The sequence below is a fragment of the Fusarium fujikuroi genome, chromosome FFUJ_chr01 (assembly GCF_900079805.1).
Source record: "Fusarium fujikuroi IMI 58289 draft genome, chromosome FFUJ_chr01".
Classification (NCBI taxonomy): domain Eukaryota; kingdom Fungi; phylum Ascomycota; class Sordariomycetes; order Hypocreales; family Nectriaceae; genus Fusarium; species Fusarium fujikuroi.
Genome location: NC_036622.1, coordinates 946,773 through 971,237, shown reverse-complemented (window position 1 = coordinate 971,237; position 24,465 = coordinate 946,773). Strand labels below are relative to the sequence as shown.

The 24,465-nt window shown below is 50.2% G+C and overlaps 4 protein-coding genes; 2 read left to right on the top strand and 2 right to left on the bottom strand.

Annotated features, from left to right (window-relative positions):
• Positions 1 to 2,030: 2,030 nt before the first annotated feature.
• Positions 2,031 to 8,284, top strand: FFUJ_01773 (related to transcription factors; the record flags this gene model as incomplete). XM_023574984.1 has 13 exons in its annotated part: positions 2,031 to 2,187; positions 2,240 to 2,282; positions 2,348 to 2,486; positions 2,869 to 3,211; positions 3,357 to 4,144; positions 4,250 to 4,446; positions 5,215 to 5,752; positions 5,798 to 6,532; positions 6,584 to 7,145; positions 7,200 to 7,255; positions 7,322 to 7,766; positions 7,818 to 7,993; positions 8,066 to 8,284. The coding sequence occupies 13 exons, from the start codon at positions 2,031 to 2,033 to the stop codon at positions 8,282 to 8,284; spliced, it is 4,398 nt and encodes a 1,465-aa protein (XP_023423824.1).
• Positions 8,285 to 8,772: 488 nt separating this feature from the next.
• On the bottom strand, positions 8,773 to 11,310 carry FFUJ_01774 (probable ZFR1 regulator of fumonisin biosynthesis; the record flags this gene model as incomplete). Its single annotated transcript, XM_023574973.1, has 1 exon — positions 8,773 to 11,310. One exon carries the CDS (start codon positions 11,308 to 11,310, stop codon positions 8,773 to 8,775), a length of 2,538 nt encoding a protein of 845 aa, XP_023423823.1.
• Positions 11,311 to 19,412: 8,102 nt separating this feature from the next.
• On the top strand, positions 19,413 to 20,474 carry FFUJ_01775 (probable AAH1-adenosine deaminase; the record flags this gene model as incomplete). Its single annotated transcript, XM_023574962.1, has 1 exon — positions 19,413 to 20,474. The coding sequence occupies one exon, from the start codon at positions 19,413 to 19,415 to the stop codon at positions 20,472 to 20,474; it is 1,062 nt and encodes a 353-aa protein (XP_023423822.1).
• Positions 20,475 to 20,818: 344 nt separating this feature from the next.
• Positions 20,819 to 24,363, bottom strand: FFUJ_01776 (probable ubiquitin fusion degradation protein 2; the record flags this gene model as incomplete). XM_023574951.1 has 7 exons in its annotated part: positions 20,819 to 21,710; positions 21,761 to 22,126; positions 22,179 to 22,271; positions 22,319 to 23,482; positions 23,531 to 23,919; positions 23,983 to 24,212; positions 24,294 to 24,363. The coding sequence occupies 7 exons, from the start codon at positions 24,361 to 24,363 to the stop codon at positions 20,819 to 20,821; spliced, it is 3,204 nt and encodes a 1,067-aa protein (XP_023423821.1).
• Positions 24,364 to 24,465: the final 102 nt, after the last annotated feature.

The window sequence follows — 24,465 nt, the reverse complement described above, 5'->3', positions numbered from 1 at the left end:
TATGGATCAAATCCTATTGGTCAAAATCCTCTTTAACCTTCCAAAGTCGTCAACCACGAAGAGTGAGCTAGCCGTGAATCGCCGACATTCGGAACGAGAGCTACGAGCTACAAGAATACTTCAACGGCAAGTTCACAATATGACATCAGCGATATAGATAAACGAGGAAAGGATGCTATGCGGCAATTAATATAGTGCAAAATGAGAAGTGATATTAACATCATAGAGTTGCAGTGAAGGAATAATAACGCGCAGAGATGCCCCAGACGAGCTATTACTCGATTTGGACAAGTGTTTCAGCCTGCTGTGAGTTTATTTAGCGCCATTCTCTTTCACCGAAGGTCAAGGTCAGCATGCCCTGGAGCATTTATCGTACCAGGTCCTTTCTTTCTACAAGATCATGTCAGAAATGGTCAAGAAAAGACTCATGGCCCCTGACTTGTGCACGGTCTGTGTTTTATGATTTGAGAGGAATAAAATGGTCTGATTGTTACTCCGTAGAGAGATTGGGATTGTACCTGACTTTGAAATTGGAGGCTGGGGTCAGCAGATGTGAGGATGTTGGAGCTCGATTGGAGGCCTGTCTTTTCTGTCTTGTTCAGATATGGACGTATATCTCCCATTTTGGCAGTTATATGCCCTCCATTTAATAGCCTAGGCTGAGAAGTATGCACCCCATAAAGTGAGGGAAATGCATAAACAACGGCTTTCGTCTTGTCTTGTAACACTGTATAGTGTAGTTACACTATGCATATGGTATCAAAATAAACTTAGCAAAGGGCATCCTAAGCTTATGCTAAGTTACCTAAGTTTTTTTTTATCACTTACGACCAAGGTCCCAAGTTTTCTTACCTCTCCTAGCGTACCTAGGTTATGAATTCTGTACAAGACCCTTCGGCTGACTGCGTTTGCCTCGGTTGCCGGCAGTTGGAAGCAATTAAATTGGAAGCCAGCTGGATCGACATCAGAAGCTCATGAATCGATCAGTACGAATAGTGTACTTACTTGTGTATGTCTGCAGGTCTGAGGCTTTTGGGAATAGGTTCTGGACTGTGCTCCGGCGGTACGGAGACTCGTCCGGACCCGCCCCGGCCGCTCGTTCACCGAGACCGGGGGACCACTGGCATCTTCTCTAAACCCCGCTATTCCAAGAGGTACTAGGTGTGTAGGTCCAGCCCCCAGGAAGCAAGTCCTTCACGCTGGTAGCCCTCTGCCTGGGTAAGCTCACGAGGTGCAGTTGACTTTTGGCTCTGGCCAGTTTCTTCAGTCCCTAAAGTAAGGAGAGATCTTACTCTCTCATTTGCAATTCTTGACTAACAGGAACCAAGCCCTTGTCTAATACGCATCACTTTAATAAGGATTGATCCTCTTTCACGCTCCTCACGACGATATTCGACGTAAACTGACTGATCCAAGGCCCACTTCGCTCGTGAGCCTGTGCTGCTTCTGCTTCTAGGCGCCCCCACAATCCTCAGTCAAGTCACTGGGTGGTCAACCAGCCTATTTCGGCCCCAGGTCTAAGCCTAGGCCTAGGCCTACGCCTGGCTCAAACTTCACCGTCCAGGTCCTCGTAAGTCTTTTCGCCTTCTCTTTCAACTTGGACGGCTACGAGCTTCTGGTGTCCATTGTTTCACCTCTCCTGGGCCAGCCTCGGCTGCTGAGCTATCAATTCATCTCTTGCATCTCGTTGCACTCACTCGTGCCCTTCAAAACCTCATCCTTTCGACCGTTTCGGCTCACACCACCTGCGCAGCCACTTCCCTCCCCTCCCCCCCCCCTCCACGGGACCAATTCACGCGCGCGCGACTCTCTCAGGGAAAAGCTACAGTCGACAAACCTTCACCCGCGCGCAGGAACTGCAGAAATAGCAATCGCAATCGCAACAACTGGCCGTCGACAACGTGCGAATGGATCGTGTCGCTTCGGCTGAGCCGTAGACCCATACAAGATTGCTGCAGCGAGCCGCAAATGATCTGCGAACCTGACGCCGCCTTGCGTAACCAAGAGATCCAATGGGAGCATAAGACACAATGACCGACCGGAATGCCGCTACCATGGGCAAGAGCGCTAAGCAGGAGCCTGTCAAAGGCGACGATGGCAAGGCTGTGAATCGCGACAAGAGCTCGAATGCCACTGCTTCTGGCAATCATAAGGCCCCTACGAAAAAGAGACGCAAAGTCAACCACGGTACGTTTTCCTAAGTAATGACACTAGGCATCTTCCCTTGCACAGGTTCTAGATGTGGTGTTGCGCATGTGCTCACGGGGGTTTGCGCTGGGGTTGTGAGTGAAAGTCATGATACTGGATAGTTGCGATCAAAAGAATCTTGACATGACCAATCAACTAGCCAAGCCGTCGACTCTTCAACTCCAATTCCGGGGGCATGGTTGAACATGGCGCATGAATCTATCTATCGTAACAAGAAGAGCATTGGGCTGACATCGCTGCGGCGCTTCATTATAGCTTGCGTATATTGTCGACGATCTGTAAGTCAACCCCAAATTCAACGACGCACGTTCGCATTGGTTCTGTCTGGACCTCGAGCAGCTTTAGGCAATCTAAGCAGCCAGTTCATTTGTTGAGCTGAATTATTGTGCGACGGGCATGGCGCCTATGAGACAAATCTCGTCTAGTTTACCCATCACTTTGCACATGTGAGCTTTGAGAGAACTGTAGCTGACAATCCGTTTTCTACCTGCGTCCAGCATATGACTTGCGATCTTGTAAGTACGATCCTAGGCGGCCCCTGTTTCTTGCTTTGATAACATGCTGGGACACCTGAGCTGCAGCTGTTGTGTTCAGCTATTCAGGGGAGGGGCTGGCTTGCTTTCTACACCATCAAAACCAAGTCACTGACGCCATGAATAGGAGAGACCATGTACCAGATGCATTAAACGGAATATTGGACATCTCTGTCACGATGAGCCTCGCGATGCCGATTCCAAGAAAGCAAAGAGTGTCCAGAGCACCCAGAGCATACAGGCGCCCTCTGTAGTTGATGAATCGGATGCACAGTCCGATATGGCTCGTAGCTCGATTTCTAGTACCATGGGCCCACCTCCCCCAACGTTCGACACGACGAGGCAGCGAGGTTCCAAATCTTTTGGGGGAGTGCTCGGTCAAGGAAGCCCACTGTCCATTGTGCAACCCGGCCAGGTCTCGGGCTTGCAGGGCAATGCGTTGAACAACGGCAACAGTAACGCGAATCAATGTACGTTTTGTGTCCCTTTGTCCTGGTCTGTGAGGGGCCTGTCCCTTGTTTCGATTTTTAATCACGAGCGGAGACGGGTGGGCTGAGGTTGGGGCAGCCCAGAAATCTGTTCCTGATCTGAGATCGCTGACACGCCACTCACTAGTTGCGGGTTTCCAAGATGCGTGGATGACAGCTCAGAACCATTTTCATGATATGAACAGCTATCACCCCAATTACATGATTGCCTCAGAAGTCACTCACGAGTTCAATCTTCTCAACGATTTCCTCCATACGAGTCTGCTCGATGACGGTAGTGTACCTCCAGAGGAACAACAGAGCCCGGCATTCAAGCGGTCGAGCCAGAGCCAGTCGGAGATGCTACCCATGTTTGGTAATAATAACACAAACACCTCTATGGGAGTCGGTGGTTCAAACACCATGTCAAACATGACAGAGGGATCAATGCTGCCACCCCCTCCGAATGTTGAGGGCAAGAACATTCCACGACCGGGAAGCGTTGTGCCCGCCGACAAGGCTCGCGAATACTATCTACAAGCTGCCGACCCATCAGGCAACGACACGCCAGAGGAGCGAATGGCGCGTGTGCTAAAGGCCAAGTACGACGCTGGACTCTTAAAGCCGTTCAATTACATCAACGGTTATTCTCGCTTGGGTGCATATCTCAATTCACACATCACAACAGCGTCAAGGGAAAAGATTCTGAGGACCATCGCCCGGTTCCGGCCCGCTTTTCGAGAAAAGGCACATGCTTTGACGGATATAGAACTTGTGTACGTTGAGATGTGGTTTGAGAAGCAGCTCATGGACTATGACCGGGTGTTTGCAAGCATGGCAGTGCCCGCGTGCTGCTGGCGAAGAACCGGTGAAATCTTCAGGGGCAACAAGGAGATGGCCGAATTGATTGGCGTGTCAGTAGCTCAGCTTAGAGATGTAAGTCTTGCTTTGTTTGGCCTACACCTCCTCGTGACAGTAGTTTGGTGCCAGCCAAAGCACAGGGGTTTTGGCAAATAGATTGCTAACGTTCGCTTACTCTAGGGCAAAATCGCGTTGCACGAAATCCTCACAGAAGAATCAATGGTGCGATACTGGGAAGAGTTTGGCACGATTGCCTTCGATCCAGCACACGAGACCCTCTTGACGGCCTGCTCCCTGAAGAACCCAACCCCTGGGTCAACGCATCCAGTTGTGAAATGTTGTTTCTCGTTCATGATCAGAAGAGACGAGCACAAACTGTACGTATTAGTCACTCGGGCTCCATCTGCCTCCCCATACTGACTAATTCGAATAGACCAGCTCTTATTGTTGGTAATTTCTTGCCGCATGACCCACCAGCACAATAACCATGGGCACATTGATACATGTATATGCTGTAAATATATGATGCTTCGTGACGAGAAGCACAACATGAGTTGCCACACTTGCAAAAGAGTGCTATGAGGCCTCAAACATTAGTAAGAAAAAGAAAATAGTCGGGATTGGGAACGGCGCTTGGATACAAGGATTCGGAGCGTATGTCTTCATTTGCATTACGTTAGACAGAAGATGACAGTTTGAATATTATCTTGCTTCTGAGAAGACCCTTGGTGATGATGGTGTTCTTCCGGGTCCTTCCTTGGGTTCATGACCTTTGGAGTCCGATTTTCGGCTTTGGGCAGTTGGGTGGGTAGTTGGAAGGAGCACTTTCATCGCTCCTGCTCTCGACCGTTCCGATCGCAGTAGACTCACATGACTCGGTTCTAAATGCAGGAGGATCTTATGGATCGAGCAATTATTTACCTTAGCTTGCCTTGGGTATCTTATTCTTTCCGTTCATACCATACCTGATAATCACGTTATTCTCTAAATGCACGGCTTCTAATACAAGACGGCTGCTTTCCCCTTTTTCAAGCCTGTCATGGCGTCGGCTGAAGTATCCAATATCAACCACACCAAAAAGCTCGAGGAAATCATAGGCAAGGATCGAACAGCGAATACATGTAGTAGATCTTACTGACTCGCAGTATCGGCACAGAATTCGCCACAGATCTCCTTTCCAAGTTGCCCACCTCATGTGACTCGAGCTCAACCGATGTTCTCCTTTCCGATCTGAACCATCACATAGCCACAGCCAATGTTCTTGCGGAGAACCGCATTGCTCCTCCGTTAGAAGTCTCCAGGAATCTCAAGGATATCGGGAGGAAGCTATGGAACGAATGTATCAAAGAAAGGAGAAAGAGGGCCAACCTCCTACAGTCGGCTTCTAGAACTCAACTGCTGGTTCGCACTCGGGTCCTGGCCTTCCTCGCCCATGCTCTCGCACGGGAGCATCGACGTGGTAAAAGGAGGGATAATCTGGAAGAAATTATATACATGATGGGCTTGTCACTCACATTAGCGCGAGTGTGTGTCGAATCATCGGACCTGGACGGAGCGCTTCTAAGTATGGCCAAAGCCGCGGATTACATCGGCCAACTCAAGAATATCAACAATTTGACTACTGAAGATAGGGCTCAGGTGCAAAAGATTGAGGCTGAATACTTGACCATGCGATGTGCTTTGGTGAGTTAAGAAACAGCATCTCTGACGACTTGCTGACCGGTCAAGTCGTGGAAACAGGGCCGTCTCGACGTTGCGGAGCACATGTACGCCAAAGCAGATGTCCTCTTACACAATCTCGATCCAATTTCTGCTGAACATTTGGCTGACACGTTTCACGGAATCGGAGGCGACCTCTTGTCCAAGGGCGATAATGAAATGGCTTTGAAGTGGCTCCGACGAGCACTTGACCTCATAAATGACCAAGCGCTAGAAAGGCTTTCAACAGAAGGGTTGGAACTTCGAATATCCATCTACCACGAACTCATACAGGCATTTCTCGCCACAGGATCGCAAGATGGACTACAAGAAGCTGAGAATCTAGTGTCGCATGTTGAATCAGAGATCGGGGACAAGCCAGTGGTTTTACATTGGAGACTCGAGATTCTTCAACGATCTCCAAGCGAAGTCTTCAACGCCGATGCATGCGCGAGTATACTGCGCCGTATGATACGTTCGCTCGATCTTTCGGACGCTGGGCTCGGCTTTCTTCTGCATGGTATCAGCGAACTGCGAATCAGAGGTCCACGTTTGGCGATAGGCCTCATGGATGAGTTATTGCTCAGGAAGCTTATGCCTTCTTGTAACATGGACTGGATAGGCAAGGCCATTGTCCGGCGAGTTTGGATGGGCACGATGGAAGCAGACGCGTCTGTGAGCGTAGCAGATTTAACCCAGACCCTGGATCAGCTCGTTCAAGAAGCTGGTCAGTGTGATGTTGAGGCCTCGACTGCTGCACTTTCTGTCAGTCTAACTACTTCAACACTCTTTCATGCACGTAACTGACAAGAGAAGCTCATTTGGAAGAAGCTCGATACTAGTTATTCCAAGAAACAGTACAAAGAATCCCAGCTTTGGTGCCAGCTTGCGCTCCACTCTATCTTTGCGAATAGTGGCGAGGCATGCCAGGGCAAGTTCAGCAGAAGGCTAGTGCTGTGCGCTACTTCTTGTAGTGATGCAGAGACTGCATTTTCTGCATTTCACTCAATGCCTAAAAGTACCCAGGATGAGCCGCTGACTAGATACCTCATGTTCAGGGTTTCTCTTCTGAACTGGGACCATGACTTGGGTCGTCAATGTGTCGAATTCCTGGGCAAATTTGCCGAGAAATCTCAGTGTCGAGATATACTATACGCATGTATAAGAGATGCACAGCACGTCGGCGATAAGCTGATGACCTTGGAAGCTTTAAAGGCGGTTGCTGAAACCTTTGATGATGAAGGCTCTTTGACTATCAATCTGCCATCGATTCTGAGGTGTACCATCAGGCTTATACACTCGCTTGAGTCGCAAGGGGGTAGCGAAGGAGACGCAAGTCCTGAACTTGCAGAAGAAACTTGCCGGATTTTCGAAAGGGGTAAGCTCTCTCTCTCTCTCTCTCAAAAGGTTGATTGTGTTCTAACGCGCACAGCTTGTGAGCACGCCAAATTGGATCCAAGGGATGAGCAAGGTTGCAAAGTCTTCACAGTATCGGAGCTGCACTGGTTTCGAAAGAACGCATACAACATCGGTGTGACAAAGTGTCATGTCTAGGGGCTGTGGCATCTGATCCGTATTTTCCGTGTGTGTCTCGCATTTGTGGATTGTTACCCATCCGATCTTCCTTCGGAGGATGATACTGATCTACGACTTATGTCCGTCCGTTGCCACTTTGTCATCGCCGCGGCACTTGTCTCCCAGGCTCGTACCGAGGACAAGGTTGATGAACAGCTGCAGCAGTACCTTGAAACGAGGCGGCACATTTCAGAATTCGACACCCTTTTTGACACTCATTTCCGAAACGATCCCAAGTCTCAGATCTATCCCGACCTCCTAGCCAAGCTATCAACGCTTTTTGTCTTTGACTTCGAGAGTGCCGTGTGCTTAAAGAGTTGGGACGATCTTAGTCAGATTATCAGGAAGGCCCAAATTTGCCAAAATGAGACTATGTATAAGGCAATGGGAGACTGCTTGTTAAGGAGTGAAGCTTCAGGAAATGGTATGTGTCAATTGGTCTCTAACAGCGCACACCGAAAACTAATTCCAATAGTCGTGTATGGAACCATGCGGCTTATAATCAATGAGATATTCTCACTGGAGCAATTTGACAACCAGCAACTCGCAAAGTACATGCGTTGCATGTTCCAAGCTATTCTACCCCTGGACGACAACCTTGCCTTCCAGGTTGTGGAACAAGCAGTCCAGATAGCACGCGAAGGAAGCCAAGTTAGTGGTTCTTCCCATCACTATAGATTCTTGACGGGGTTCATTATTAGGGAGGGCTAACATTTATCACAGGTGCAGAAGCCTTTTCCTGCAGAGGACTTGGACTGGATCATCGCAACAACATTCAATCATGCGATTGATATCTTGGCAAGAGGTGATGAGGATCTATGTCAGCAATGGGCTATGAAGGCCCTTGACCTGACCAAGTACATGGATGATAATGGCGATATGCGAGATATGCTGCAGGAGAGAGTTGTCAAGCTGGGCTTGAGCAAAGGGGCACCCAGCTGAGTTCCGACATATTCTTCACTCACACCGATGTTGACGTACTTTTCACTTCAAATTGGTAACGGAATATAAATGAAACGGTCTTGATGGGATATTCAAGCTGAAAATTGTCTCCTTGTGCTACCACACAAACGGTAAATTCGTGTATCCATTATGACCGTTGCAGAAAGTATACAGCTCTATGGGTCATGTCCCAACAACGCCGGGTGCGCCTCTGTGCTATGCAAAATCCCTATACTCATCTCATGCAGCGCGTGGTATCTTCGTACAGATTCTCCCCAAGCGGTACTATGCTATACTACCTGGAGGCAGCTATACGCAACAAAATATCAGGACGCCATGTCAAAACAGAATGCACCAAAACCAGGCTGTTTATGAACGCCTTGTTCCTTCGACTTTTGCAGGTGAGCCAGCTTCCAGCACTAGACAAGGAAGACAAGGCTCATAAAATAAACATTAAAAATCGCTTTCATAATTCCCAACCGAGCTCTTTATATAATATTGGCGATGCTCAACCGCTCTTTGCTGGTAGTTGGGGCGGTTGCGCTTCCACTCGGTGTCCTGCTGCCCCCTGCCACAGGGCTCACCGCTGTACTTCCCTCGCCCAACTTGGGTATCTCGGGCCCGAAACGCGACACATCGCCTAGCCTTGGGAGTTCCACCGCTGGGCCAGGCGTCTCGCTCTTGATGGGCGGAGGTAGCGTCCAAGTTGCACTCGAGGGGGTCGGAGTCGTGGCTGGCACACCATCCAGTCCACGAATGGCCGTCTCGAGCCTTGCCCATCCACCCCAATCTTTGTTGTCGACTTCGTCCAGTCCCGTTCGAGCCTCAGGGCTAAACAACTCGTTTCTGGTGGCCGATGTAGGATGCTGAAACGGCGACGGGGACTGGTGCAAATGGACCTCTCGCTCTAGGCCTGCCCAAAGCCACGAGGCATCAGTTGATGCTTGAAGATCAGCGGAAACGTACACAATCAAATCCTCGTCGCGTGACAGCATCTGTAGAAGAGCTGCTTGGTCTATCGATGGCCTTGAAGAACCAAAGTGCGGCGGAGCACTCCTTGTTAGGTAGTTTGTACACTCAACTCTCTTAGCTGCCAAGGCGGATACAAAGAACGACAGGTAACGACCGCAAGCGATTGTGATATCTCTTTGTCGATCGATAGAAGCCAGTGCTCTCACAGCCGTCACTGCAGGGTCTATGTAACCTGTAAGGAGAAGAAATAGGGCACAGCGGAATATGTGCGTTGTCAACAAGGTAGTTGCACTGTCGGCCAAGAGGCTTCCGTTTAATCGATGGAGTAGAGATACGGTCTCGAGAGCAATGTGAGTACAGCTTTCGAGAGAAGCCATCCGAGCCTCGAGGGGGTACACAGGATCGAGATGATGCCGATGTAGGAGAAGTCGAGCGTGGAATAGGTATGCCAACGGAGCAAGAAAGCCAGGTGCAAGGGGCACGCTGCTCGAAGGATCGCATGCTGGCGGAAAGGTGTTCAGACATTTCTTTAGATGGGTGTCAAGGGTTGAGAGATGAACTGATGACATCGACTGGGGTCTCAGCGCTGTAAGAAGCGACGAATACGACCGTACAACATGGATAACGGCGAGTAGAGAGTGAGTCAAAGGTTCCGCCCCCGTAGGTACTAACATGCCTCCTTCGTGGATAAACTGATCGTCAACCCCGGCTGGCAATGACACGTCACAGTCGTCGTCGTCGATCAGAACAGGTCGGCTCAGCTCAGTAGCCAGGGTCCTATCCAGTATGTATATCATCCACCAGGTCCTGCGTCGCATCTCTCCTTCAATCACTGGCCATGGTCCTGATTCAACGTGCATGCCGAGATCTTGAGAAACACGGACAGCCCTACCCAACCATCCCCAAGCCGCTGACTTCAGGTTCATCTCGTTCAGGCAGAGAGTTACTAATGTTAGTGCCCGGGCATGTTCCAGAGTAAAGTCGTTAGACCATGGGTCAATCATCTTGTTGACCATCTCAAGAAATTCGGCAGGTTCGTAAAAGGAGTTTGGCTGGGAGCCTGATGTTGGGCTAAAGAGACTGCCAGTTGCCAGGACTGCGAAGAACATAGAAAGCCAGGCTGGGGACATTCTGTTGGACGCATTGCTGTTGTAGAGGTCGTTGATAGTAGATCGGAACGATGGCATGTGTATGATCGGAAACATGGAGTGGGACGAGTTGCAATAGGCGTGCAGCAGTTGGTCTACCACGTGCCTAGCAGGTAGCTCTGGTCTCGGGGGGTCGAAGAATATAGGGGCTCGTTCACGATACTGGGCCGGGAGTTTCCAGATACCTCTGGAGAAATCGCGTACATTGGCCCTCGCTCTCGCTAGCTCTGGGACTGGTGCCGGTCTCTTTCGTCGCTTCGGTTCGGATCCAATGGCTGGTAAGCTAAAGCTATTCTCGTCACCTCCTTCAGCATCGAGGTCCATGGGCCCTTCTCGATCCTGAAGCATACGGCGCAATCCACTGTTCTCCCTTTTCACTCGTTCCATTTGCTTCTCCAAGTCCTGCACCTGTTTGATAGACGACATGCGCCGGTTCGTCTCCTTGGTGAATTGACATTTGACATTTCGACTCGAACACTCCGAGCAACTTGTCGTCTCGGTTGCGTCACATTTCACCTTTCTCTCTCGACAAGCATCGCAACTGGGGTCCTTCCTTCGCTGTCGGTATGCTCTCTTCTGTCCCTGACCACCTGGTCCTGTTAAGTGGGCGGATGATGGTCCCGGAGTGCTGGCTACAGATTCATTCGAAGCGAGTGAATCGTGTCCAAGAGAAGATGACGTGGTCATTGGGCCGTACGGTTGAAAGCCCTGAGTGACTGGAGGTAAAGGGGGGATGCCAATAGGTTGGGGCGTTGCCGGAACATTCAAACGTGGGTTGGTACTCATGGCCCCTGGCGCAAACTGGGACAAAGATTTGGGGGAAGTTGCAGATGAGACAGAAGACGAGTCGTAGGATCTGTTGGAGAGATTGGGCGAGCGAGCATAAACGTTCTGCGGTGTTGACATAGCTGGGTGCCCTCTCGGTGCCCAGCCTCTACTAGGATTTGTCGAGGAAGCCTCAAAAGGTCCCCCAACGGGATGAACGTTAGGGGGGCGTCGGTCAACGAGCATAAAGGTAACTCTGTTGAACGAAAGCTGCAGGTCGTCAAGTACAAAGTGGGCAAACTCCCGTTTCTCGCTTTGCCCGGAAAGAAGAAGCTAGGATATGCCGTTTGTTTGTCAATTAAACCTGCAACGGAGCCTTCAATCTTTGCCGCCAGTGTCCTAGTCCGCAATCAACAGTGTGAATTCGTCTCTGCGAAATGGATATCTTGAGTGTCGCGAAGCTGTGTAACCCGAGACCTTTTTGCTCCGAAGTAGCTATTCGGCTCATCACCTTGTTTAACACTAGGAATAGATTGCGGATTTCCCAAACTACAATGCTTGGACCAGGAATGGTTAAGCAAAGCTCTAGGCCGTTACCGTTGTACCTGATAGCACTCCTCCTAGACTTAGAATGTCTATTTGGGGTCCAAAGTTCCAGTGGTAGGCGAGAGTATCTGCGGCTCGGAGTACTGGCCGGGTTAGAACGAGTGACTTCAAGAAGGGCGTCGGCTGTGTGTTGAAGTCGCAGCCTTAGAGACCCGGGACAATCTTCTGTTCTGGAAGGGCCTGCGAAGAAGAAAAGAAAAGGCGAGGCCACGAGGCCGGAGCTGACGTCGTTAGGTTTGGCTCACGGCGACTAGGCTGAGAGAAAGAGGAAATGTACCGTATGGAAGAAGAGGCGCCTGCAGGCAGGTATATCGCTGCTCGTCACTAGCTACCTGGGCGGGCACAACAGCACCAGGAGCAGCAGGAGCAGCACCGTGTTAGTGGCGCTGGTCCGTGATCCGGGGCTCTCCACGCGTTAACGCAGATTCGGAAATATTATCTGGGCCAGGCGATGGTAAATTGGGTGGAGGGGTGGCCGGACCCTTGACGAGTTGGCTGAGCAGGGCTGTTGAGATCAGCCATGGCCGCTAATGTGTTTCGAGCGGAGACGGGCATCCTGGAATATGTTGCTAGTCATAATCCCAGATCCTAGCAGTATATCCATCGATCCAACAAGACAAGTGCTTGTACCAACCCCAATGCCATCCTCGGATGTCAGAACTCGGGTCCGTAGTGAGATCCTGGACTTGATCATCAACAAGAAGACCCTGTGCGCCAAATGCTCTCAGCTATGCCAGGCATGAGCATGACTATAGAGCATATGCCCTCAAAGCTTGGTTGGTTCAGTAAGCGCACTATATGTTCAGTGACCAACGACTGAGTGAGCCATTTCCCGGCGCTTTGCTGACCGATATGCCCGTCTGGACCAAGCTTTCCTCGGCGCTGGTCTGCTGAGAAAAGCTTGGTACTTCCGGAAGATGTTATGCACAAACAAGCCGGTCGATATTCGGTCATCTGTGCCTTGTGTTATCCGCGATGCCATGTGCTACCCCCGCACCTAGATCGGCGTGCCTTGTTGTAGTAAGGCCGGTCAGGTATTCGTAGATGAGGCCCAGAAAATTCGCCGAATCTCAACCTCAATCTCAAACACGTTGAGTTGATTCTACGGAGGTCCCTGCCAAAAGTTTTATCCTGACCCCCTATTAGCCAAATGAAGCTAGCAGGGAATGCCCCTATCGATACCCAGAAGGTACAAGAGGTCTCTTATTGATAGTAAAGTAAGCGCTATAATTATAATTATAGTAGACTTTAGGGGAAAGGTTATAGAGCTTCTAATCCTAATAAGATAAGACTAAAGTACTGAAGTACCTTATTAGCTGTAATCGCCTAATCCTCTATTTTATGAGCAGGGGGTCGAGACCAAACTTTTGGCAGGGACCTCCGTAATGTACAAAATACCACTATAATAAGCCAGATCTATTCCCAGATTCCCCGGGCATAGCACCTTGCAATAATATGCAGCCGAACCAAAGTTCGTACGTATCGATCAAATCGAGTTACTTATGTGAAAGTGACATGTTTGCAGGCGATTGCACACATCAGGGTTTAGTCTCAGAACTGAAACACATCGTCTGTGCGGTCTGGCATGGTTCAGCGGTATCTGGCTACTATCTGACTGCTTGGCTAGTGGAGCTATGAAGCTATGGAGCTCAACCAGTACTGGACGGCACAAGGCTCACTAACTCCTGATTCATGGTTGTCATGCCAGATATGTGGCGTCAGCAACCGATAGGCAGTTTGAGGCCAGGGATAGAATGGTGATGTACTCCGTAGACGGGAACTATAATAATTAGTCGCTCTCGCGTTTGTGTGCAGTCCGAGCATGTCGATTACAATGGCCCTTGGCCCATTCGAGGCTTTGCGCCGAGCTGGTGGACTGGAATCGTTTGCTGGTCGACTTAGAAGGCTGCAAGCTGCCGTTGGGCACACAGCCTGCCGGGCGGGCATGGGTTCGGTCATGATGGTTTCCGAAGGTGCCACCTTGTCCAGGTGTTCGCCAATAGGACGGTTATATCCGCCGCCGTGGGTGGGAGGCGGATGACGAATCCCCAGTCAGGGTCGCAGTGGGGATTCGGGCTAGAGCCGAGTGAACCGCCGGGAAGGGAAGGGTTGGACGGGTGGCTCGCCCGGGCCCTATATGGAAGGGCAGGATCTCGATATCTGGTCAGCGCGAGGAATGAAGGTTAAAATAAACTGCACCATACAAGCATATCAACCAGCTATGACACCAAGGCACTCGGTAGGGAATGCATATGATAACGTCCAGGACCATGAAGGGTCCAGAGATTTCGCACTCCGCATGGAACTGTACAATCATCAGTACATACAGTGCTGCCCGGGCCATGACCCGCCTTGTATGTAACAGAAGGCAGGGGCATACAGTAAGAAAGCACAGGTCGGCGAGCAACCGGCGTTGGAGATTCGAGTGGCTTGCTTTCTTTAGACATCCTATCAAGCCCACTTCCATGGCCAAGTGAAGTGGGAGAGATGCGGGCCCGCCTCGTATGCTGGTCACATCCATACACATTCTAAAATTCCAGAAGGGCAGACGCAGTGCTTCGATGCCAGGATAGAGTTGGGACGAGATGAGTTAGTTGTCCAGCCAAGTCTGATTCGTATGCAAGTCAATCCCTACAATTCAGAGAACCGGCGACATGGACATGGACCACAGACACACTGATTCATATTTAGTGGCGGCAGGGGCGCTTCGCTTTGGGGAGTTGTCACGCGCGTCAGACTAAAAGCAATCCGTTGCGGCGTCTACCAACGGCCGATTGAAGTGGAAACAGATGGTCCGCCAGCGGAGGCAGCGGGGCCGAAAACCGGTATACTTTGATCGGTGCCTTGTATGTATCGAGTCGTGTTTGGTCACGGCCCCCAAGCTCTCTATGCATCCAAAGGTAGTTTGGCACAATAGCAAAGGCTGCGCTACGAATACTTGGCAGAGCATCGGATCGCGAATTGGGATGATGAAGGTGAGGTCCTCATTCGCTGCTAGGCTTTGGCGTGTGCCCTTGTCAAGATCGAGGGGGCGGGGGGGCCGTGTGGGCTGAGATTCGAGTTGTGGTTTCGGATGCTGACTACCGTAGAAGGGGTGCCATATGTACATGCTATCGTCTTGCAGCAGGGACCACGATCTCGGAGACGGTTTTTAGTGCGAGCTATGGCACCGTGTTATTGATACAGTATTCGGGCACTCGCATGCGCGCGAGGTAGCGAGCGAGCGATGCAGGCTGTAGATGCAGCTGAAGCTGAAGCGGAAGCGGAAGTATCTTTTTCTGAATTCGCAAATAGGAGTTGAGAAGAAGATGAAAATAACGTTGTTGGCGGGGGGAATGCATGCCGCGATACAACTTAGGCGAGCCTCAGGTTTACGCTGTAGACAGGGAAGGTAAAGTTAAGGTTGCCTTTGTTACAGGGGTCTCACCGTGCAGGACCTGCCGTGTTCCTCAGTTCATACAGTATCTGATGACTTTCCTTAGGCTTGTTGGTTAATTCAGGGAGGGAAACAATGATTCTCACTCAACCCACTGATTGAGAGGGTTCCTTCTTCGATCGGTCGGGAATTAGTACCTGCCCATAGTAGATAGAGTTAAAGATTAACTCCTGCCTCTAGAGGACTAAGTACAGCAAACTTGCTAATTTAAACTTATGGGCAGGAAGGGCCTTATCGCGGATATCTACTTGTCTGTATAACTTACCCTATTCCCATGCTCGGATTTTCATGTCGATGAACAAAACCTCCCCTGCTCCTTGTGTTGATTCATCAATTCCACTGCCAGGTCTGATTTCCCCGTTCCCTAGGTATCTTTCCTCGTATTCTCCGTCGGCCTTCAATACCATTTCTTCAAACGACTCGCCTAATCCTTTCGGTCTGAGCTCCTTCACTCGGCCAAGAACCTTGCATTTTCAACAGCCACCTGAGAAGAGACGGATCTGGCGATCAAACTTGCCCGCTGGCACGGATTTAATGGTCAAGCCTTTGTTTCATCGGCCCGTCCTTCGTTTATGGGGCCTTGTCATCCGGGAATGAATCGCGCTTCTGAGTATCAAAGCCAGTCCCTGACACAGATAGGACAGCATCCAACTCAGTTCGAGTATCACACAGACTCGGCAGGGGATTCAACGATCGAAAGACTCCGAGTGCCTCAGAGTTCCTCAAATTTGAGAGTCAGCGGTTGAAGATTGGCCCATCGGTGCGTCTTTCCATCGTCTTGGATGACGGAATGAGCCTTCAAGAGCCGTGCTACGAATTGACTCCAGGGGTTTGTGAGCAATTGGTTAAATTCATGAGCGATGGAATGTGGCAGCTCGAATCACCGCCACCGGCTGCATACATCCGCATTTGTTGATCATTCTGCTTCCTGCCAGCCGTTGGAGTCTTCAACAACACTTCGACTGACTCAAAGACATCGAAAGGCAGCCGATGTGCGCATAATTGATCAGCATATCGCAATTAGATATTTACTCTTGAGATACTTTCTGTCACTCTTTGGCGGTTCATCCTTCCTATTCAAGATGATCCGCTCAAGCCACAGAAACATTTACATGTCAGGTTGAGAAGAATGACCAATGATATAAGACGGATCTGTTGCACCTCACTCTTCAATTGGTTTCGTCGGGGCTGATTGAGACCCACATCTCACTATATACCGCCATGGGTTTGGATGGGCTTCTTCATATTCTCCAGCAACCTGGTTTTCGGACCAGGCATACGGTAATCGCCTGGTTGGATACGCGAATTTCGCGTTCAGGACCACGCCAATCCACGTGTTCTCACCGTGCGGATCGCGGAGAAAGATTATGACAATTGGATAAGCATCAAGGTCAAGCCTTTTCCTCCCTCAGCTCCATTGGGTACTTCCTCACTGATAAGTATGCAGGTAGCTGTGTGGCACAATAGTCGCAATTTCAAGCACCGCTAAATCAAATATCCGCCACAAGCTAAGACTAGCACAAGGCTTTGAGCATTTGACATGAATCATTGAGGAAGATGGCATTCCGCATTCTTCACCTGATTCTGAACATATCTCCGTACAATATCTCCTCTAGCCACTCGACTAGCTATCTGATCCATTTGCCTGGTCAAAGTGCCGGCAAAGCTTGGTCCAATTGGCATGTGGCTCCTCCGCCCGATGTTTGGTTGCTAATCGGTTCTTGAGACATTCTAGCCGTCCTTGACTGGGATGCTCTGCCCCTTCTCTCCACTCGCTCGGCGAACAGACCAAGCAGGCTTATTCTCAATTCAACATCCTCGTCCCTCATGACTCCTGGAGCTTACGTACCCTGTTCCACATGGCCTAGTTTCTAGGACCAGCCTGCCAGCTCCATCGTGATGGATTAGAGCTCCATCGGTTGAGTTATGCCAAGGACAAATGAACTTCCCGGACAGGCAGATCTATAGCGTTGTACACGGCCCGAAACGCCTGTCTTTGTCTTCTGGACCGAGTTGAAGTCTGCTTGGGACTTGCGACTGGACCCTCAACTCTGTTGGTCTGTGTTCTCAATCAACGAAGTGTCTGTCAGGCAGGCAAGATAATAATGCACACTAGTATAACTAGTTAACGGGACACCTGTGTTCCGATGCCATCTGCCAGTTATATAAGCTACCGAACGGAATGGCGCCACCGACATTGCGACTAGCCCTCAAGCAGGTGTATGGTATCAGACGGCTCTGACCAATTTCTGGTCATATCGCTTTCAAGAAGCAAGAGTTATCAATCCTGACTCTTAGTAATATCAAATACACGACTCTCTGACAGATAATGTATCCAAGAGGCGTTCGAGATTGTGTGGATTCTATTGGAGGGAAATTACATGGAGACATATGTCCTCTTCAGATCAGAAACACGACTGGGCCGTCCATTCTCGACAGCAAAGGCCGAGTTGGATGACATTTCGGACCTGCCTGTCGGGAGAAACTCATCAATGGCACGCATTTGGGTCCCTACATCTCATCATGGCGGCACAGATCCAACCAACCCCCCGCAATGTCTGAAACTGAGCCATGTACAGAGCAGTAGTGTCCCTATGGAGTCGGGGAACCGGTCTTTTCCACCTCTGTTGTTAGGAATTGATATTTCCGAGAATCCGAAAATCCAATGTGAAGCGTGTTCTATTAACCATAATGCCATATTGCCTGTTGGGAAGGGAGAGAAGCTAATTACTGTCGATAGCGCATGTCACCCTATAGATGCTGTGAATCCTCATGCACATCCGATTGTGATCATGGGAACTGTTCCGATTCGTACCGTCACACTATTTGATGGATAAGATGCTACATGTCCTGACGAGGGTAGCAACCTAGCTGAAAGCTGAGGCGAGTCAAGATCAGAGGACCATCCTCCCTTCTCGGCGTGCACGCATACGGCTCCTACAGTAGGGAACGATAAGCCGGCAATTCTAGCCAGTAAGTTGCTCTTAATCGATTCTCCTGACACCCACATCCTTTTCGCCCATGCTCGGGAAGACATAAAACGCCTTGGCATCGAGACGGAGGAATACTACATCATCATCGCTAATACTAAGCTGGCACAGAAGCCCGCGCAGATTCTGGCGATACCTAACACGGAACCCAGAGCGAGGCAGGAAAAACATGGAGTAATCAATATGAGAGAATTGTCTCTCAAAGTTTGCTTGGCGTTTGAGAGTGCTGAGATGTGGATTTGGGACCCGCAAGCCATAGATATCCCATCCCAGCCTGTCTGTTCCTGAGGTTGTAGTGTACTGTGCTCTGAGGAGGACTGGACAAGGTTCATTTGCTTTTGGCGCGGGTGTCGGAACGGGAGTGCGTCCCTATTCCTGGAAACGGATGGTTCAGGGGTGACACGATAAGCCGCTGTTCAGTCAAGTGACGGTCAAGACTCAAGACACTCAAGAGACTGGCATCTGAGGAGGAGATGAGAAGAAGCCTCTCAAGGGCGGAGAGATTTATGCAGTCTCAGGCCGTGGAGTTCTTTGCGTGTGCCAGGGCCCAACCCAACAAACGACTAAGTAGGCACAAGACGTTCAGTAGGATGCTAATTGACCACTAGGCCGGGACTAGTACCCGAGGTCAGCACTTGATGCGATGATCAGTGGACATTGAAAAGGAATTTCAATTGACAAAGGCAAGAGACTCCGGCACTCATTTCAGCCCACGGATCCATGTCGACCTATGCAACTATGACAAGTCGCTTACCAAGCTTGCCAAGCAAGATACCTGTCTCAACACGTCGAGATCAACCAAGATAATAGCGACCATTTCAGCGACGGAATACTACCTACTCTGCCTACATACACAGAATACTCACACGCAGTTAATATATCTATCTATCTGCCTTATGCTTGATACACTTTCCGAGATCACAATGAATGAAACCACAAACAAAGAATGACTTTGACGGGGCCGGGAGCTCCCGCAACTCTACGTGCTTTTATTGGACGAGATGCTAATCAATCTGGGCCTGGGCCTATCGAGGCCCATTGTCAAAACTTGATCAATCGGTGCGAATAATTCGAATTCTCCACAGTCTAATTGCCTCTGTCTTTTTGGTAAAGGTGAAGAGAAAGAAGAAGAAGAAAGACTGCAGTGGTAATCCCAGGCAAGAACTCAGCGAGACGAAATAAACTTGATCGGCAAAGATCAATCACTCAATATGTGCAAATCTCAGTTCCACAGCTTCCTCAAGGCTCTGCCCAAGGTCGAGCAGCATCTCCATATTGAGGGAACTCTTGAGCCTGAGCTTCTCTTCTCCCTCGCTGAGAAGAACGGGATCAAATTGCCTGAAGACCCTGTCTATGAGTCGGCTGACAAGCTGCGAGAGCGCTATGGGAGATTCACATGTCTCGATGATTTCCTGCACTACTACTACCTCGGGATGAGCGTGCTTATCACCGAAAACGACTTTGAGACTCTTGCGTACCAGTATTTCCAGCGCGCGGCGAGCGAAAAGGTTCGACATGCTGAGATCTTCTTCGATCCTCAGGCGCACATCGCTCGAGGTGTCAGCTACGACACCGTCGTGGCGGGACTCACAGCCGCCAAGCGTCGTGCTCAGAAGGATTTGGGCATTACTGTCGAGCTGATTGTCTGTATTCTTCGCCATCTGCCTGTTCCCGAGTCTCATGCTCTTGTCGATACTCTTCTGGACCGCGGCCATTTCAATGATGGTACCCTGACGGGCTTTGGCATGGTCTCGAGCGAGAAGGCGTTCCCTCCTGAACTCTTCACCGAGGTCTATGCCCGTGTTGCAAAGACTGGTACTCATCTCACCACTCACGCCGGCGAGGAAGCACCCCCTTCTTTCATCACTGCATCACTCGAGCACCTGAAGGTTTCGCGCATCGACCACGGTCTCGCAGCCGCTCAGGACCCCGAACTCCTCAAGAGACTGGCTGCCAACCGTACCCTCTTGACTTTCTGCCCTTGGTCAAACGTAGCTCTTTGCAACCTGCCTGAGCTCGCGGATGCCCCTGTGCGTAAATTCCTCGATGCTGGCGTCCTCTTCAGTATCAACAGCGACGATCCTGCTTACTTTGGCGCCTACGTCCAGGAAGTCTACTGCCGCGTCCAAGATACCTTCAGCCTCTCCGTCAAGGACTGGGCATGGATCGTCCGCGGTGCCGTCGAGGAAAGCTGGTGCTCTGATGAGCGCAAGCAGGAGATTCTCAAAGAGCTGGAGCAAGTGTTGGAGGAGTACAAGGATTTGAAGGCCTGAGTTGTGATTCAAAAGTGAAGTAGGCGTTGGGGATAGGGGAAGGGATACGGCGCCAATACCCTGATATGTAGGTAGATAGGACGGTTAACTGGAAATGCAACTCGCTATATTTCTGACGAACAAGATATTTATCATCTAAAAATGCGCTGCAGTTCCTGAACCGCCGCTTGTCATCATACCTGATCTGTCATATCATGTAGACTGTCCCTTCTAAGCAGGCCATTCTCCATGCTCACACGATGAGCGAAGTGACGTACACATGCACCATCCTCAATCTTCGACAGACAATAGAACATATATAATCAGGTAATTCGCCGTTTTCAAAACCATTCTATCGCATGATTTTAACCCTCTGTGGTATCCATGGCATCACTCTTCAACTTGTCCTTGGCAGCTTGCACCCGCTCCTCACGCCACTGCTCAATCCTCTCCTTTAGTTCCGTCTGTGGAATTGCATCATCGATAGTCATGGCCTGTCTCGTGAAAGGATCCTTAGGATCGCTTAGCAAATGCTGGACAATGGTTGATCGATCAACGATATGCTTGCTGGGTAGCAAGACAGGATCCTTCATGAGATCACCCATGATGGGGTCCTCAAACTCGGCAGGGATATCACCCAGGTCGAGTTCCGCTTGGTCGAGGAGCGTCTTGGCATCGACAAATTTCACCCTGAGCTTGTCCCATCGAGCGACGTCTGCGGGATCCTTCTGGTGCTTGGAGATGAGGATGCGTGAAACACGCTCCAGCACTTCGGGCTTGTAGGAACGACCATCTGCAGCAACGGCGTCAATGAAGACTGGTGAGTTGCCGAGATTGAGATAGATGTCGACAATGTCTGAGATGATCTGGATAGGGCGGAAGTGGTACTTGTCTCTGTTAGAAACACTGAGCTCCGCAGCCGCCTTCTTTCCGGCTAACGTCTCCAGGTTGTAGTTGAGCATGCTTGCTAGACGAGACACAATCTCGGGCATGGTAAACGCTTCACTCATAGCCTCTGTGAAAAGCTTCATCATCTCAAGCGTCTCGTTGGCCAACTGCATGAAAGACGTGGCCTGGTTAGCCAGTTGTTGCATCTCCTCCTCCTTCTTCTGGCGATCCTCTTGTGGTATTGACGGATCTTCAAGTTCCTTCTCAATAGCACGAATCTTGGGAAACTTAGTTAAAGCTTCGTCCAAGACATATGTAGCATCGTTCAGCAACATATTGACAAACTGAACAAAGAACTGCTTGTTAACTCTGTGGCGGTGTTAGTACCGTCTCAAACGATGACTTTGGGGGTTACTGACCGACTCTCCCGTGTCAATTGTCGCTTGTAGTGGTCGTTGACCCAGACACATTTAATCACTTGGAAGATCTCGTATCGAATGTTGAACTTGTCATAGAATGCAGAATCCGCGCCCGTTGACTCGCACTCGATGTAAAACTTCATCAATCCCTTAAGAAGGTGATCGTTGGCGAACTGGCTGCCAACAAGCTGGTCGCCTAGAACACCTCGCTTTAGATGCATCAATGGCCAAGTCGCTGAGAAGAGCAGTGAAACCAATGATGACTTCAGGTAGGGGTTCTTGATGTACTCAGTTGAGCGGAGGAATGTCACGCAGAGCGCAATCATTTCATCGCCAACAGCGCTGGGAAGAATTTTAGGTAGCCACCTGTTAACTTGTTAGTTGGGACATCCATCGAATGCCAGCATGGTAGACGAACCTAAATATGAACTTGAAATTGTCCACGATATTCTGTAGCGTATACTCTGGAAGACATGAGAATACATCTGACTTCTCCGCAGGAAGGGGGAGCCTACAGTTGTCAGTATCATCATCCATATTGCGCGCCAGAGCACATACTGTATCTCCTTCGACTCTTGTCCAGGCTTGTACTCCGATCGAGTCACCAAACGAAGCAACCACACAGCCACAATGCGCATGAAACGCAATGAAGTGCTCTGCATCCGTTCATCAAGCAGGACACCTTCGATAGAAAGCTTGACAGCAATGCTCTTCTCGAGAGCGTCGACATGTCTCTGAACAGCCTTGTCATACTGTTGAAGATGGACAGGATTGTTCACAAACTTGATACGATCTGCCTCCATGATCTTGACTCGCTTCTCCAGATACTTTATGTCCCTGTCCAAATTCTTCAGTTGGGAGTTGCAGGCTTCACTTCCATAGTGATGCGCTGCCAGGGTCAAGAAGAAAGCCTCGGAGATGAAATTAGTTTCGCCTGTTATCTTGCTCGCATAGAACGATTTCGCATATGCATCGTCTGCGTTCAGCTTTGTCTCATCGCTGATATCTATCCGTGGTTGCTTCCGGAAGTAGTTGTCATCAATCTTGTTTACTTTGCTGAAATCCATATCCATGAAGGGCTCGCAAAATCGGTCAAGAATCGTGGTCACGTTAATCATAAATCCGTTAGAAGCAACCTCTCTAGGGTCAACTTGTAGTGCTCTCCTCTTGTGATTTGAGTTCATGATGTAAGCGAACCAGTCCAAAGTTCGAGATCTGGTCTCCTGGCCTGCACGGATAAAGGCGTTTGTGATCGCGAAAAGATCATCTTGGTGTGTCCTCAGCACCATTCGCAAAGCGTCTTGTGAGTTTGCGATTCTACCCTTGTCAAGACCACGAGCCCCAGGGAAATAGCTCTTGATGACTTCATTCTGGAGTGGGGAAATGCGGAAGAACGGGCCCAGAAGGGTGTGCTTTTCGATTCCAGCAGCTGACTGAGCCATGATGAAGATCGGGTGTTTGGCGAGGTTCACGATTAGAGGAGGGAATCTGGTGTACGTTAACATGGCCTGGATATACGGCTTGTAATCCTGGTCCATGGAAATTGTACCCAGCTTGTTGCTGATCTGAATCATGGCATCGTTGAATAGAGCAGGGAAAGCCTCGTCATCGTCGAATCGCTTGATAGCTTCCTGTATGAAGTTGAAGCAAAGGCCGTTCTCGTCCTGCACGCCCTTCAACAGGTATGGCATGAGTGTATCATGCTTAGGGTTCGGTGATCGGCTACATGAGGCGTCAGGATTGTATCTCCGACGCGGTGAAATTGCTTACCCATAGAGATCCGGCATGGTCAGGGCAAACAAGCAGCCGCTCATACACAAACGCTTAGCCTCTTCATGCACCTCGAACTTGGGGCCCTCCGTTCCCTTGAACTGGAGCGACGCTTTCACAGCACGCTTCCAGCATGGCAAGAAGTAGTTCATAAGAGGCTTATCATGGGGATAGCTACTGGCGGCCTCCATAAGAGCTTGATCTAGCGTGTTGACAGACAGCTTCAGAGGCTCTCCGGACTCGTTCAGTTCTTCATTCAGGTTTGGGAGGAACGTCAGCCGTTGACCACTGCTGTTGACCATGTTGTGCGGGTCGACAGTGATGCGGAAGATCTGTGACAATGTTCGGTCGGCATAGGATTCGACGGGCTCGGGTTGAGTGGTGGATGGCTTGGGGGAGGGTCGATCCGCTGGAGCGACGTCAATCTCAGATGCCAGTCTTTTACGATTCACAGAGGAAGTACCTGTTGAACTCGATGGCTCCGCCTTCACCCCTAGCTTGTCGAAGGGGTTCGGGCTGGAAGAAGCCGGGGGAGCGGCGGGAGTGACGTTGATTTTGGGCCGTGATTCAACGGATGCGGGCTGCGGCTGCGGCTTCGGCGTTGACGTGCGCGAGGGGTTCGACGATTCGGAATCGGGAGCCTTGTTCTCGTCTGACTTGGCAGACACAGGCGTTGATGTCCCTAGCTTGGCGAGACGTCTCGCGCGGATCTGGAGGTCCTAGCTTAGCATAAAGTCCCCATCATGAGCTCTGTTGGCGCAACTTGCCTGTTCCATCTTCTCCTTGTCTGGGGCATCGCCTCCAGCCCATGAGGGTTGCTCGTTGGGGTCCATGATGGCGATAACGAGTCGGAGTGCGGATGAGAAAGGAGGAGGGAGTGAAAAAAGACGAGAATTATGTTGAAAGAAAGAGGTTCAGATGAGATGGCGAGGCTG